Genomic DNA, 12,849 nt, shown 5'->3' with positions numbered 1-12,849 from the left:
TTAGGAAAGATGTATTTATGACTGTCATAAACCTACCCCCAGGCTAACGGCATGACACCAACAAGGGACACTGACACAACCACCTCATTCTTCTCTGCAGATTCTCAAAACACAATACAAAGACATGTCTACAAAATTCCCCTGCAAAGGGATTCTATTGACAAGAATTATCTGTCATTGTCAATGGACTGGGGGAGGTTTACAGACAGTACTTTGAGATGAGGAAGTTTTTTTTGTTTGTGCTTAAACAGTAAATGTATTGTTGTGTATGAGAGCGATTGAGGTGCCATTTCTCCTCAATCTCCCATAATCAACCATTTATATCGCGTAAGAACTGCCTTCCTAAGACTTTTCACACCTTCTTTAGCCCCCCCCAGCCCATTTACTTTGTTGACTGATCTTTCCTCTCAAAAGTAACTCCCAGTGTCCTCTCATTGTCCCTAAACAAGACTCTAGCCGGTCCCATTCGGTTGATATCTTTGCCAACAAGGCGTGTTGCCCTACGTTCAATCCACAAAGAGTATAAAATGCAGTACCAGCAAATCTTCTGCAAGAGGACCAAACAGTTAATGGATAAGTGGCCCTACACCACTTTCGGCAGAGTCTTATCCATATGACCGTTCACCGCAGACAGGGCAGGCCATCACCATAAGCACAAAGAGTCTCAGCTTCTCCAGCTCCCAAATGCCGAACACAATTGCCAGTGTACCAAAGCCAATGAGTGGAAATAAGGTCTGAATTGGGCTGCCTGTGTAAACAGAGCCAGTGTGGCAAAGCATAAGACCATGTAGAACAGGGGTCGCCAACCCTGTTCTTGGAGATCTACCCTCCTGTAGGTTTTCACTCCAACCCTGTTCCTGGAGATCTACCCTCCTGTAGGTTTTTCGCTCCCACCCCAGTTGTAACTAACCTGGTTCAGTTTATCAACCAGCTAAATATTAGAATCAGGTATGCTAGATTAGAGTTGACATGAAAACCTACAGAACAGTGCCTCACCAGGAACAGGTTTGGAGAGCCCTGATGTAGAACCACCATCAAATAAATATGGAGTTTTCTATCAATCTTTGAAAATTGTCTGCCCTTATGGATTCACAGAAGATATTTATATAAGCTGTAGAGATATTAGACATTCAGATATCCAAAGAATGTTTGTTTATTTGTCCAATTCTAAAATACAGGGGAGTGTACACTATTTAATGCTCACTCAAGAGAACTGGGTATTCGATAAGAATGTTATATGTCCCTAGGGACATATAACATTCTTATTGAATACCCAGTTCTCTTGAGTGGGCATTAAATAGTGTAAGACACCATGGGAGAATGGAGGGATGTATTACGAGAGGAAATGGTCGAATGATGATTTATTGGGAACAATCTGTGATTTATTGGGGTTGATCTGTGGCTGTCTGAAGGGTGGAATTGATGAGTGTTGAAGTAAGTATATACAGAAATGTACAGGTTAAATGTTTGAGGTCCTCCAATCAGGGGTGAGGATGGGATTATTGTTATTCTTTATTTATGTTTTGTGGTTTGGCTTCATGCTGTGAGCGGTGTGTGTGCTGGTGCTGGTGGTTATGGGTAGTTTTATGCTGTGAGTGGTGTGTGCGCTGGTCCTGGTAGTTAGGGGCGGCAGGTAGCCTAGTGGTTAGAGTGTTGGGACCGAAAGGTTGCTTGATTGAATCCCTGAGCTGACAAGGTAAGAAAAATCTATCGTTATGTCCCTGAACAAGGCAGTTAACCCACTGTTCCCTGGTAAGCCATCATTGTAAATAAGAACTGTCGGGCGTCAGGCAGGGCTTGGTTTTTCCAGCCCTTGGAAAATTTCTTTGGGACGAGGGCGGGGCCTTGCCTTGCCGAGGGCGGGTGGTGATGAGGGCACCCTCTGACCAGAGCACCCACTGTGATTGCCATTCCAAAGAAACATACAGTAAATTCTGGGAATACTTGTAAAGCCGTGGGAGGAGTGTTGTCATGATCAAACTGCCATTCAGCTCCTCATGAGTCATCTGCTTGAAATCCAGCATAATGTCTAATCCCTCAAGAGGGATACAGTACACGGGATACAGTTCTGCTACATTGACACACGCATGCAAATTAATTCTGTTTCTGTATCTAGAATCCACAACAGGAAGAAGCCCAGGCACCACACAATATTGTTGGTAAGACAAAAAAACAAACTCAAATTATACTCCATTGTCCAAATTGAACAACCATGCCAGCATAACATCACCATTAGTGATGAATAGAACATGCAAATATATGCACAGGCACAGAATTTACACATTTATAACAATATCTAGCCTAATAGAAAGAAATATGGCATAACACTCAATCTTTTCACAGTGACCAGACCATACAAATGAGCATAGATAGGCAGACAGTATCTACTGTACCTTCAGACATGTCTATCAAGCATGCTTAGGCAAATATTTTTATAGTTAAACCAGTTTCAGTTTTAGAGATTTACAACAGTAAATTGTTGTATTATTGTTTCTCCTCACTGATGGCAAGTAAACGTAGCCAGCTAGCGTGCTGGATATGCAATACTTGCTAATTACAACTGTTTGGAATCCTATCTGGCATCATGCCTATTTGTGAGATTGAAATGCATCCACGGTCATAATCATAACCAATTTCCACCCTCATCAATTATGTGACATAGTGTGAGAGCGAAATTACAAGATTATGTTATAATGCTGGTATTGCATCATATGGTTGTTTTATGCAACGGAATAGGGGGTTCTTAGAACTATATTGTGTCTGTGTGAACTGAGAGTGGGACACTGGGGCTTCATGCTGACAAGTAGATTTACAATGCCTTAGGCCACATTCCAGTCATGTGAGGGAGATTGCGTCCGTTTGACTGGAAGGTACCAGGAAGTGATGGCTTGGGTATGGATAATTATGAGATCAAGCTTGTGTTGGGGGCCAGACCCTGGTTTCTACACAATGAGAACGGTCTTTACAGCAGATACTGTCTGCTGTGAATTGTTAGTATCTTTCATACAAATCCTAACCTTATGACCCATTCCACACATCTGTTGTTTGTCATGTGGACTAGGGGGGTGTATCTTTGCTATAAAAGGTGTTTGTATCCTTTGTATCGGAGCTCACAGTGAATCATCTAAGTGTGGTTCTTCGACAAGCCATTGTTATTGTAGAGCACTCACATCATTCACTTGTGTGTGTGGTGTGACCTGCTCTCCTTATTAATAAGTGAATAAAGTTTTAGTTTAAGTAGAACTCTGACTTGTGCAATAATTTTGTCTCTCCTCATTTGATAATACCGAAATTAACCACCAGAATAGTTAGCTAGTAAAATTATTTTCAGTTGCTGATGATACATGTTTGCTAACAAGTTACAAATGCGAGCTGTGTCGCATAACAAGTTAGCTGGCATCGGCTGTAGCTTTTTATTTTTATCGAACTTTTATCTAACTAGGCAAGTCAGTTAAGAACAAATAATTATTTATAATGACGGCCTACCCCGGCCAAACCATAACCCGGATGACACTGGGCCAATTGTGCGCCACCCTAATGGACTCCCAATCACAACCGGTTATGATACAGCCTGGAATCAAACCAGGGTCTGTAGTGAAGCCTCTAGCACAAAGGTGCAGTGCCTTAAACCTCTGTGCCACTTGGGAGCTAAGCTTCTAATGTTAGCTAAATGCAACTCTTTGTTTCGAATCCTCTTTGCTATACTCCAGTTGAAACATGTATGGTTGAATGTCTCCATAAAGCTAATAGATGCTCCATCATCGAATTTGTGTTGATGAGAGGAATCACTTGAAGCCATTGTGTCTGGTCAGTTATTTCGGTTTTACCCAAAGGATTGTTGTTACAGTAGTGTCCGCCTCCTTTTCAAAAAGCCTTTGTGGAGGATCGGGGACAGTGCATGAAGTACCGCCCAACACAAGTTGTCGTAATTCAGAGACTGAAATGTTGTTCTCTGCTTGTGTATTTAGCAATGAATTGGCCAACAGGAACATCGCTGAAAAATGCCTAATGGCTCTTTCGAACAAGGAGAACCATATCTACACCTACAGAAACGTATAGTGCGATCAGTATAACATAGAGCCTTTGCGAAATGCCACAAAGCGGGACTACATTACTTTATAGATCTCACGCCCCATCATCAACACACTTGAAGCCATCATAGGGTGTATCATTCAGCGCACGAAGGGGCAATTATATGTGAAACACATAACACTGACCTAGAAATGCCTCCGACATGATGAAAACAAGCCCAGATTCCCCAGGGTGAAGATCCCCTATATGTTTAGGCATTAATAACTAAGAATTTTGAAAGGGTTAAATTTAGGCATAACCTTCGAAGTCTTAAGGTTAGGCATTAACTCGGAATGGTTAAGGTCAAAGTTGGGGACAATTTTCTAGTGCTGGATTCGAACATGCAACCTTTGACACCAGAGGCAAGAAGAAGAAGAAGCTCCAGTGGACACGCGATCTCCAACACTTGACTATTGAGGAGTGGAAAAACATTGTCTGATCCAACGAATCCCGGTTTCTCTTGTGTAATGCTGATGGCAGAGTCAGGATTTTCCATAAGTAGCATGAGTCCATGGCCCCATCCTGCCTGGTGTCAACAGTACATGCTGGTGGTGGTGGTGTAATGGTGTGGGTAATGTTTTCCTGGCACACGTTAGGTCCCTTGATACCAATTGAGCAATGTTTCCATGCCCCAGAGAATTCAGGCCGTTCTGGAGACAAAGGGGAGGTCCAACCCGGTACTAGACGGGTGTACCTAATACACTAGCCACTGATAAACTTCTCAAAAACACATATATACTCTATTCAAATATCAGGAGGAGTTGATTACGAGGAACAGAAAATGATTAACCAGGATGCAGTGGAGCCCAGGTGTTACCACACAGACAAAGGCAGGAGGCCTTTTCCCACCAGAGATAGAGGGCACACACACTGAACTACTAACCCTAATAACGTACATAGAGTACACAAATAAACACATACCTTGAACTCGCTATGATCCTCATACATAAACACACACACACCACAGTGATTACGACCCTGACAAAATTGCTCCACCAAACTTGCTGTGGAAACATAATGTTGCAAGACAAAATGAACAGAATGGGCAGCTATTCCTTGACATGCAGCCGAGTTCCACCTGAGCTGCTTGCCGCATAGAGAAATTACACCCCACTGAGAAGACAGCCGTGCACATACACACAAACACAAACACACACACAGACACAGACACACACATTGACACAAACGCACACATTCACACAACTCACATACACACACACTGACACAACTCTCTCTCACTCACACACACATACTGTGCTCCTTCCACACATGATCGTTCCTCCAGGTGTTTCAGTTACACCCAAGTGCCTCTGAGTTATTCTAATTAAAAGAAAAGATTGTGTGAGAGCCAACATCCACTAGATAAAGACACATCAACCATAGTGTGCGTGTGCGTGTGTTTGTGTGTGTTAGCAGGGAGATGCAGTGTCTTTTGCTGCAAACCAGATGCTGGTGTGTATAATAAAAGTTGCTGACTATTTGAACAGGGCCCCAGTCTTCAAGAATGGAAGTTTCTATGAAGACGACTGGGGCCCTATTCAAACAGCTCAGAACTGCATCAGGTAGAAAGAACACCACATCAAGGTAGTTTGATCTTCTCATAATAAGCGTTAAGGCATTGACAAGTTACACACACACATACACACACACACAGACACACAGACACACACACACACACACACAACCACTGACGGATGCATGCAAGTACTCACACACACACACAGACACACACACACACAGACATAAACAAAGCCATGCCCAATAAATATACACTTCTAATTAGGAGAAATTCAACAACGGAGTGGAAACTGAAACAGGTTAAAGATGGGACATCAACAGCATAGCCAGAACAAGCAAACTGTATATTTAAATATTTCAGGAGGCCGCTTCCAAGTGTGAGCTATTTCCAGAGCTGTTCCATAATTCAACATTAACATTTTTCTCCCGGAAACCTTGAAACCTCCAGCTCTCTGATTAAGAAAAAATAGCAGTTTGTGTTCATTTGAACTGTGAGATATCAGAAGAGAGGGAATACTTTCATGTCTAGAGACAGAGGGTATTTATTTTCCCTCATGGGAACGATTTGGGGACGTGTTGTGACGGTGTGAAGTGTCTGGCCATATAGGTGTTTAGAACCTGTTTTCACATGCCTTCCTGGACATGTATCCCTGTAGAGGTAAGGCTGTTTTTCTACTCAATTAATGTGTGACCCCATGTTTAATGGAAAAATCCCCAATTCACCAACCAACTGTCACGGGTGCCAACAATATAAAATAATATGAAATAGGATACTGTCGATAAAACTCACAGTTCTTGTGCCGGAAGAAATGTTAAAGGCAGAAACAGGAGAGCTACATAAGTCAGAAAGAGTTCAGAGTTCATCACCAAGGACGCATACTCCCTCTTCACCATTCCCTCCAGCCGTGAGAATTAAACCACACAGAGAAATCTCCACATTCATTCTCTCCATTTCCCCTATGTCTTTCTCCCTCCCCTCCCCCTTATTTCTCTCTCTCTCTCCACCTTCCCACCATGCCATCTTTCCCCCTCTCTCTCTCCCCAATTCATTCCCTCTCTCTCTCTCTCTCTCTCTCTCTCTCTCTATCCCTGTGTGTGTGTGTGTGTGTGTGTGTGTGTGTGTGTGTGTGTGTGTGTGTGTGTGTGTGTGTGTGTGTGTGTGTGTGTGTGTGTGTGTGTGTGTGTGTGTGTGTGTGTGTGTGTGTGTGTGTGTGTGTGTGTGTGTGTGCGTGCGTGCGTGCGTGCGTGCGTGCGTGCGTGCGTGTGTGTGTCTGTGGCTATGGTCAGTTACCTCCCTCCAGTCTGCAGAGGAAGCTCCACAGCAGAACAGTGCTAATTGCTGGAAAGAGGAGAGTAACCAGCCGGAAACATGGGGACATTGAGACACAGCAGGAGGGTGGAGGATGGGAAGAGGGGGGTGAGGGATAGGGGGTAGGGGGTGAAAAGGGGTTATTTGGGGTGTAGAAGGTGGCAGGAGTAACCAGCCAGGAAGACTAAAGACACTGAGACACAGCAGGGGCGAAAGGGAGGTGAGAGAGGGGAGAGAGAGGGGAGGAGATGAGAAGGCAGAAGAGAATAGGAGTTGGCATGGCAACCCTTTCAGCTGGTGCTGATCCCACACATGGACAAATAGTTACAACTGCATGACTTGACGAGGGAACTCAGAGCCCAGGTCATTACCATAAGGGGGTTACAGGACAAACGTATCTCGATAACAAATCATAAGCATTACTACTCATAACAAAATGCAGAGATGAATCTAAGCATTTGATATCATTACATCAGGGACAGTCACAGGATGTGTCACAGCATGTATGTTAGTATAGTAGCTGAGTACCCAGTCTGGAACAAACACACCAGGTGTCTCAGTCCCATAGAAGCACTTGCTGTGTGTGTGTGTGTGTGTGTGTGTGTGTGTGTGTGTGTGTGTGTGTGTGTGTGTGTGTGTGTGTGTGTGTGTGTGTGTGTGTGTGTGTGTGTGTGTGTGTGTGTGTGTGTGTGTGTGTGTGTGTGTGTGTCGGTGTGTCGGTGTGTCGGTGTGCGTGTCGGTGTATGCCAGTCAGAAGCTGACAAAAGCCAAAATATTCCCAGAGAGGACATAGCCAACCCCCAGCAGCCCCCGGGGTGCACCACCAGGTCTGACACCCGCTCCACGTCAACATCAACCACCGACCCTGTCTGTCAATCAATAATCACATCACAGCCCTCCCAGCTCTGCAGCTGACGCGGCTGTGGGTACATACATAGTGGGCTTGTGTGTTAGGTGGTTGGGACGGTGTACACAGAGCATGTGAATGTTTGAGAGACTTGTACATGTATGTGAATGTATATTTATGTGTATTTGCAAGTGACTGTCTCCTATACAACAGCCTTCACGTCATTGTAGCCTCAACACAGAGGGGGGAAATAACTGGATCTTCCAGACCTCCATTCCCATCTCCTCCCTACAACCTCCATACTAACCTCAGCTACACGTCTTGCCCTTGTATATCTATCTAACAGTGACCTATGGCTGGCTGGTGATGTGGTGCCTGCATGGCCTTCTGATGCACTCTGTGCTCTGGGGGCCCTCTGGAGCCCTGTGAAGCAGTGATTGGCAGTGTGTGTGTGTGTGTGTGTGTGTGTGTGTGTGTGTGTGTGTGTGTGTGTGTGTGTGTGTGTGTGTGTGTGTGTGTGTGTGTGTGTGTGTGTGTGTGTGTGTGTGTGTGTGTGTGTGTGTGTGTGTGTGTGTGTGTACGCTCGTGCTCTCCCTGGTACCCCTCTAATCCTAAACCCTCCAAATCCTTCCATCCACTATACTCTAGGATTCCTCTCTTCCGCCATCTTTGATGATGAGGGCTCTTCCTCTCTCTCTCCCTCTGCTTCATACACCCCTCTAAGAAACTCTACAACCTCTGTTAGCTCATCAATATTTGAAAAGGGTTTCTATATTTACTTTACTGAAACCACACATGCTCTAAGGGGGAGATTTCCTGTTTCGTTAGTGGGTGTTGTTTCACCACATTGGGGTGGTAGCTAACTGCTAAATGCTGTAAATTCTTTGAGCATGCTAGTTCAGTGTTCAGTTCAGTCCTGCTTATTAGTGTGTTAGAATGGTGCCCAGCACTTCTACTACACTCTCAACCATGTCTATAGTGTCCAGTAATACCATCTCGCTTAAGCCACGTGTCCAACACCCTGATTCAGAGAACAGTAATGGTCTTGCACGTCAACATGGTGTGAAGTTGCTCATTTCACACCTTCTTTGAAAACTTTTACAGAGGACAGGATAGAGAAAGTCAATAGACCACGTCATCTTTCTTCACCTGCTGCATCTGCTGCAACAACACCTACAGAGATGAGTCACCCATGGTACAGATACAGTAGCACCAGCATTAAGAGCAGAAGCTCCAGGTGCTCTGTTCCCACAGGCTGACCTAAGGGGTAATCATTAGTCCAGGATGAGGCCTCTGGGCTGGGAAACAGACCTGGACACACTGGCCTCTCCCATGACGGAGGTGGAGGTGGTGAGATACCGGAACCTATCAGTTTATCACCAGCTGCTTAGCTCCCAGGTACCATAAGAACACCTGGGTCATATTCATTAGTGCCCACCGTAGAAAAATGTTTTGCAACGGGAAACAAAAAGGACCATTTTTTATTGGACAAGTTCAGGTAGTCCCTCCCCGTTTTGGTCCGTTTTCTTCCTTTTGGTGTCTAATGAATAGCACCCAGAACAGTCGGGTGGGCCTATGTGGCCATGTTATATCATTGTCATGACAGACTAGCTTGATATCATCTATTGCATGTGTAATAATTATGTGATTCATTGTTCATCGGAAACGTTCACTGAGCTGAAGTGAATGGGGAAAATCATTTGTTGGATGGCCGCATGCCAAGAACGTGGGACCATAGGCCTAATGCTTGCCCTGTCTATACAAAAGACCCTGATCACAATGCCATACTACTAGACTGTATTAGACGTTAAATGCTCAATGGAAATATATGAGTTTAGTAACGATGTGCAACAACCCACTGGGCACACAGTGGTTGCATCAACGTTGTTTCCACATCATCTCAATTAAATGACATTGAACCAAAGTGGAATAGACATTGAATTGACACCTGTGCCCAGTGTGAATGGTTCTGAAGTTGCGTGTCTGAGTAATGTGTGTCTCCCCAATGCATCCCATGATGCACAGCAGGGGCGCAACTTTCACTGGGGTCGGAGACATGTCCCCCCCCCCCATTCTGAAATTGCATCCCCCCCACCCCCCAGTTTTATCATTGGAATGTGATACAAAACAGGGTGTACTTTAGGACCATGTGGACGCCTCCGAGCAATCTGGTAGGATGTTTGGAGTGTTTATCCGACTGGATTAAAAAAAACTATAATTCGGTCCCCCCACTTCTAAAACCAAAGTTGCGCCCCTGATGCACAGGAAGAATGGGAATGCCCGCAGAATCCATGGAAAGTTCACACACAGCCCCAGTGTTTCACCCTCTTTCTTTTTTTCTATCTCTCTCTCTCTCTGTCACACACACACACTCTCTCTATTCCCTATTCTCCCATATGCCATAAACATTCTGGACACAAGGCTATTGTGATTCTATACCATTTCTCTTGGAAGCACTGAACCACCACATACAGACCTTAACTTGAGAGCCGCCAACACATGACAGCTTCTCATATTCAAAGGGAATCGTGTGCAACTGTGCACACAGAGCCACAGCAACAGCACAGCAACTGGCCATGACCTTTGCATGTGAATGGATCGTCATATAAATGATTGGCTAAATGATGAGGGCATTATTTACAGAAGCTGTGGATGGCTCAAGCCTCATGGAACATTAAATACATCACTTCCTCTCCCAAGGCACGAGATAGCTCCAGCCCTGGCTCCCCCAGACTTCAACCAGGATATGAAACAGTGCAATGTAATTGCAGCAAACAAGGATGTCAAAAATCACTTTGAACAGGCTAGATATCTTACATAGTGTATTGCTGTTGGAAATCGGACTCGATTGAGCCTTCGGTGAGGATGAGCAAAGTGAATGTTTGTAACACAGCATGAGTCACGTAGTGCACTATGGATGTTCCCTATTACCACACGAACTCGTTGAGATGGTCTTATGCAAAATGATATAAGCGACTTTCATTCACCCCATTGCATTGTGTTGGGAACCGGCCGGTGGGAAAACCAAAGAATAACCTATACATCCGTTCACGGAGGAAGGAGAACAGAATAGATGTTTAGGCCAACAGTGGACTAGAGCTAAACACGAGAGGCGCACGGCACCTACACGCTGCATACACGTTTTCCGAATAAAATAGGTCGAATAACTGATTCATTCGATATCAGTTGAATTGATACTGGTTTGAGGTGTTTTAAAACCAAACATTGGCTATAACTGGTCGAGCTTCAATTCCCCCTATCATGCTTAGCTCGAATGCCCGGACTTACATCACATGGTGAGATTTCCAACCAGTGCAACCACACCCACTCTCGCTCATCGCCGAGGGTAGGGGAAAATGGCACCACACCAGTGTAACACGATTGTCGGGCATTAAATACGAATGATTTGTGCCAGGCTCGCAATAAAGCATCATTGTAGTTTTAATGTCACCATCATCTTGTTGGACGTCGACGGTGTCATAAACAGCAACAGGTGACATAAACAGCAACAGTTCGATATCTTGCACACCGTTGATGTTGTGTTAAGGACAGCTACCAAGCCTTGCCAGCCACCAAGCTGCTCCGGTAAGGTGGTGTTGTCGGTTGTGTACGCGGCGGTGTCAAAGCAACAAAACAAAAAAATACTTTGGGAGAGGAGGAAGAGATGGAAAGATTCAGGGAGGGAGGGGGGCACGCAGTCCCGTGGTATGATTCATCCAGTGCTCCCCCACTGGTACACCCCGTCTCCTCTCCTCGGCCACCCGCGCGAGGCTCCACCTGTATCTCGTTTGACCCGATTTCCCCGTCCTTATCAATGACTACCTCCATCACCATCGACTGTCACGACGAGGATACCTTGATTAGCTATTTACCCTGTAAGCTATGTCCACACAAGGATGAATTTCAATCATATAGGCTAGGCTACACCTGACGTTCCTTATGGGGGCTTTGGAGAAGAGCGCATAGCCTATACTGGATTTGAGCAAAGCTAAACCATTGACAGGCCTATAAACTGTGACCCCCCCCCCCCCCCCCCCCCGAATAGCCGAATCCCAAAACGAACCCCAGTATCCAACCTGGTGTGAATTATTCATGCAGTGGCAAGCAAGGGAACACCGTTAGCGTGGGCTATAACATCTGTAGGCTATACGGAAATTATAGCCCAGTATTAGGGAACAATAGGGGATGCAACGAGTTGTGGTGGTTGAATGGGTGTGAAATGTGACTACAATAGTAAACGACAGACATATTGGTAACATACTGGGACTAATTGGTGGCGGATGGCCGCTCGTGCGTCTGCCTTCTGGACACAGACACCTCGCTCGTGAATGGGGGTGTTGCGTTCGGGGTTCCACCGACCACCGTTCAGGGAAAGGAAATGTAGCCCTTACTTTAACACGGCTTCCTCTTTCTCCTCTTCCTCCTTCTGCCGATCCATTACGGCCATGATTATTTTCCTCTCCTCCTCCGTGAGATGGCTGAGGTCCGGCAGTTCGGGAACGGTCGGCGGAGCGGTGGGTGGGCGAGGGCCGCCCTGGGGCCCCACCGAGGCGGTCGACATCTTTTCCACCAGCAGCACCCCTCCTTGGCTTGCTACTGTCGTTTCGACTGACAGAATCCCTGCTGCTTAGCGTTGCGAGCCACACCTCACGACATCGTCCACGGGTAGAGCAGCAGCTCTGGTGAATAGGGCAAGCCGCCGCTGCTCATGGTTGTTGCAGGCACCCACGGTTGTGCTTTTGTTTCTCGTCCTCCTCGGCTTTTTTCTCTCCACCTCCTCACTCTCTAGTCTCTCGCTTCTCCCCCCCTCCCCCCGCCGGCCCGCCTCTCCCCTCCACCACCGCCGGTTTTACGGGAAGCCCATATCCACGCCAAGAGATGACACAAGCAAGCCGAGGGACCCTCTGGATGGACTGGCATTGAGCTGTGATGCCCTCGCGCCACCGGACACGGGCTCGGTGATGCTGGACCGTGGTAAAGTTAGGCGGAGTCTGTGTGTTGCGCCCCCCCCCCCTCTCTCTCTCTCTCTCTCTCTCTCTCTCTCTCTCTCTCTCTCTCTCTCTCTCTCTCTCTCTCTCTCTCTCAGTGCTGCCACCGTCTCGGC

At 46.0% G+C, this 12,849-nt stretch overlaps 1 protein-coding gene across 9 annotated transcripts in view; it reads right to left on the bottom strand.

Annotated features, from left to right (window-relative positions):
- Positions 1-12,545, bottom strand: part of LOC135536872 (regulating synaptic membrane exocytosis protein 2-like) — a 118,106-nt gene extending 105,561 nt beyond the window's left edge. For all 9 annotated transcript variants that reach the window (XM_064963154.1, XM_064963103.1, XM_064963129.1 and 6 more), the window contains exon 1: positions 12,137-12,545. In XM_064963154.1, coding sequence (XP_064819226.1) covers positions 12,137-12,306 — 170 coding nt within the window. In that variant the 5' untranslated portion in view covers positions 12,307-12,545. The remainder of the gene's footprint in view (positions 1-12,136) is intronic.
- Positions 12,546-12,849: the final 304 nt, after the last annotated feature.

This window comes from Oncorhynchus masou, chromosome 5 (genome assembly GCF_036934945.1).
Source record: "Oncorhynchus masou masou isolate Uvic2021 chromosome 5, UVic_Omas_1.1, whole genome shotgun sequence".
Taxonomy (NCBI): domain Eukaryota; kingdom Metazoa; phylum Chordata; class Actinopteri; order Salmoniformes; family Salmonidae; genus Oncorhynchus; species Oncorhynchus masou.
The sequence above is the reverse complement of the archived record's forward strand: the minus strand, read 5'-3'. Positions and strand labels throughout refer to the sequence as shown.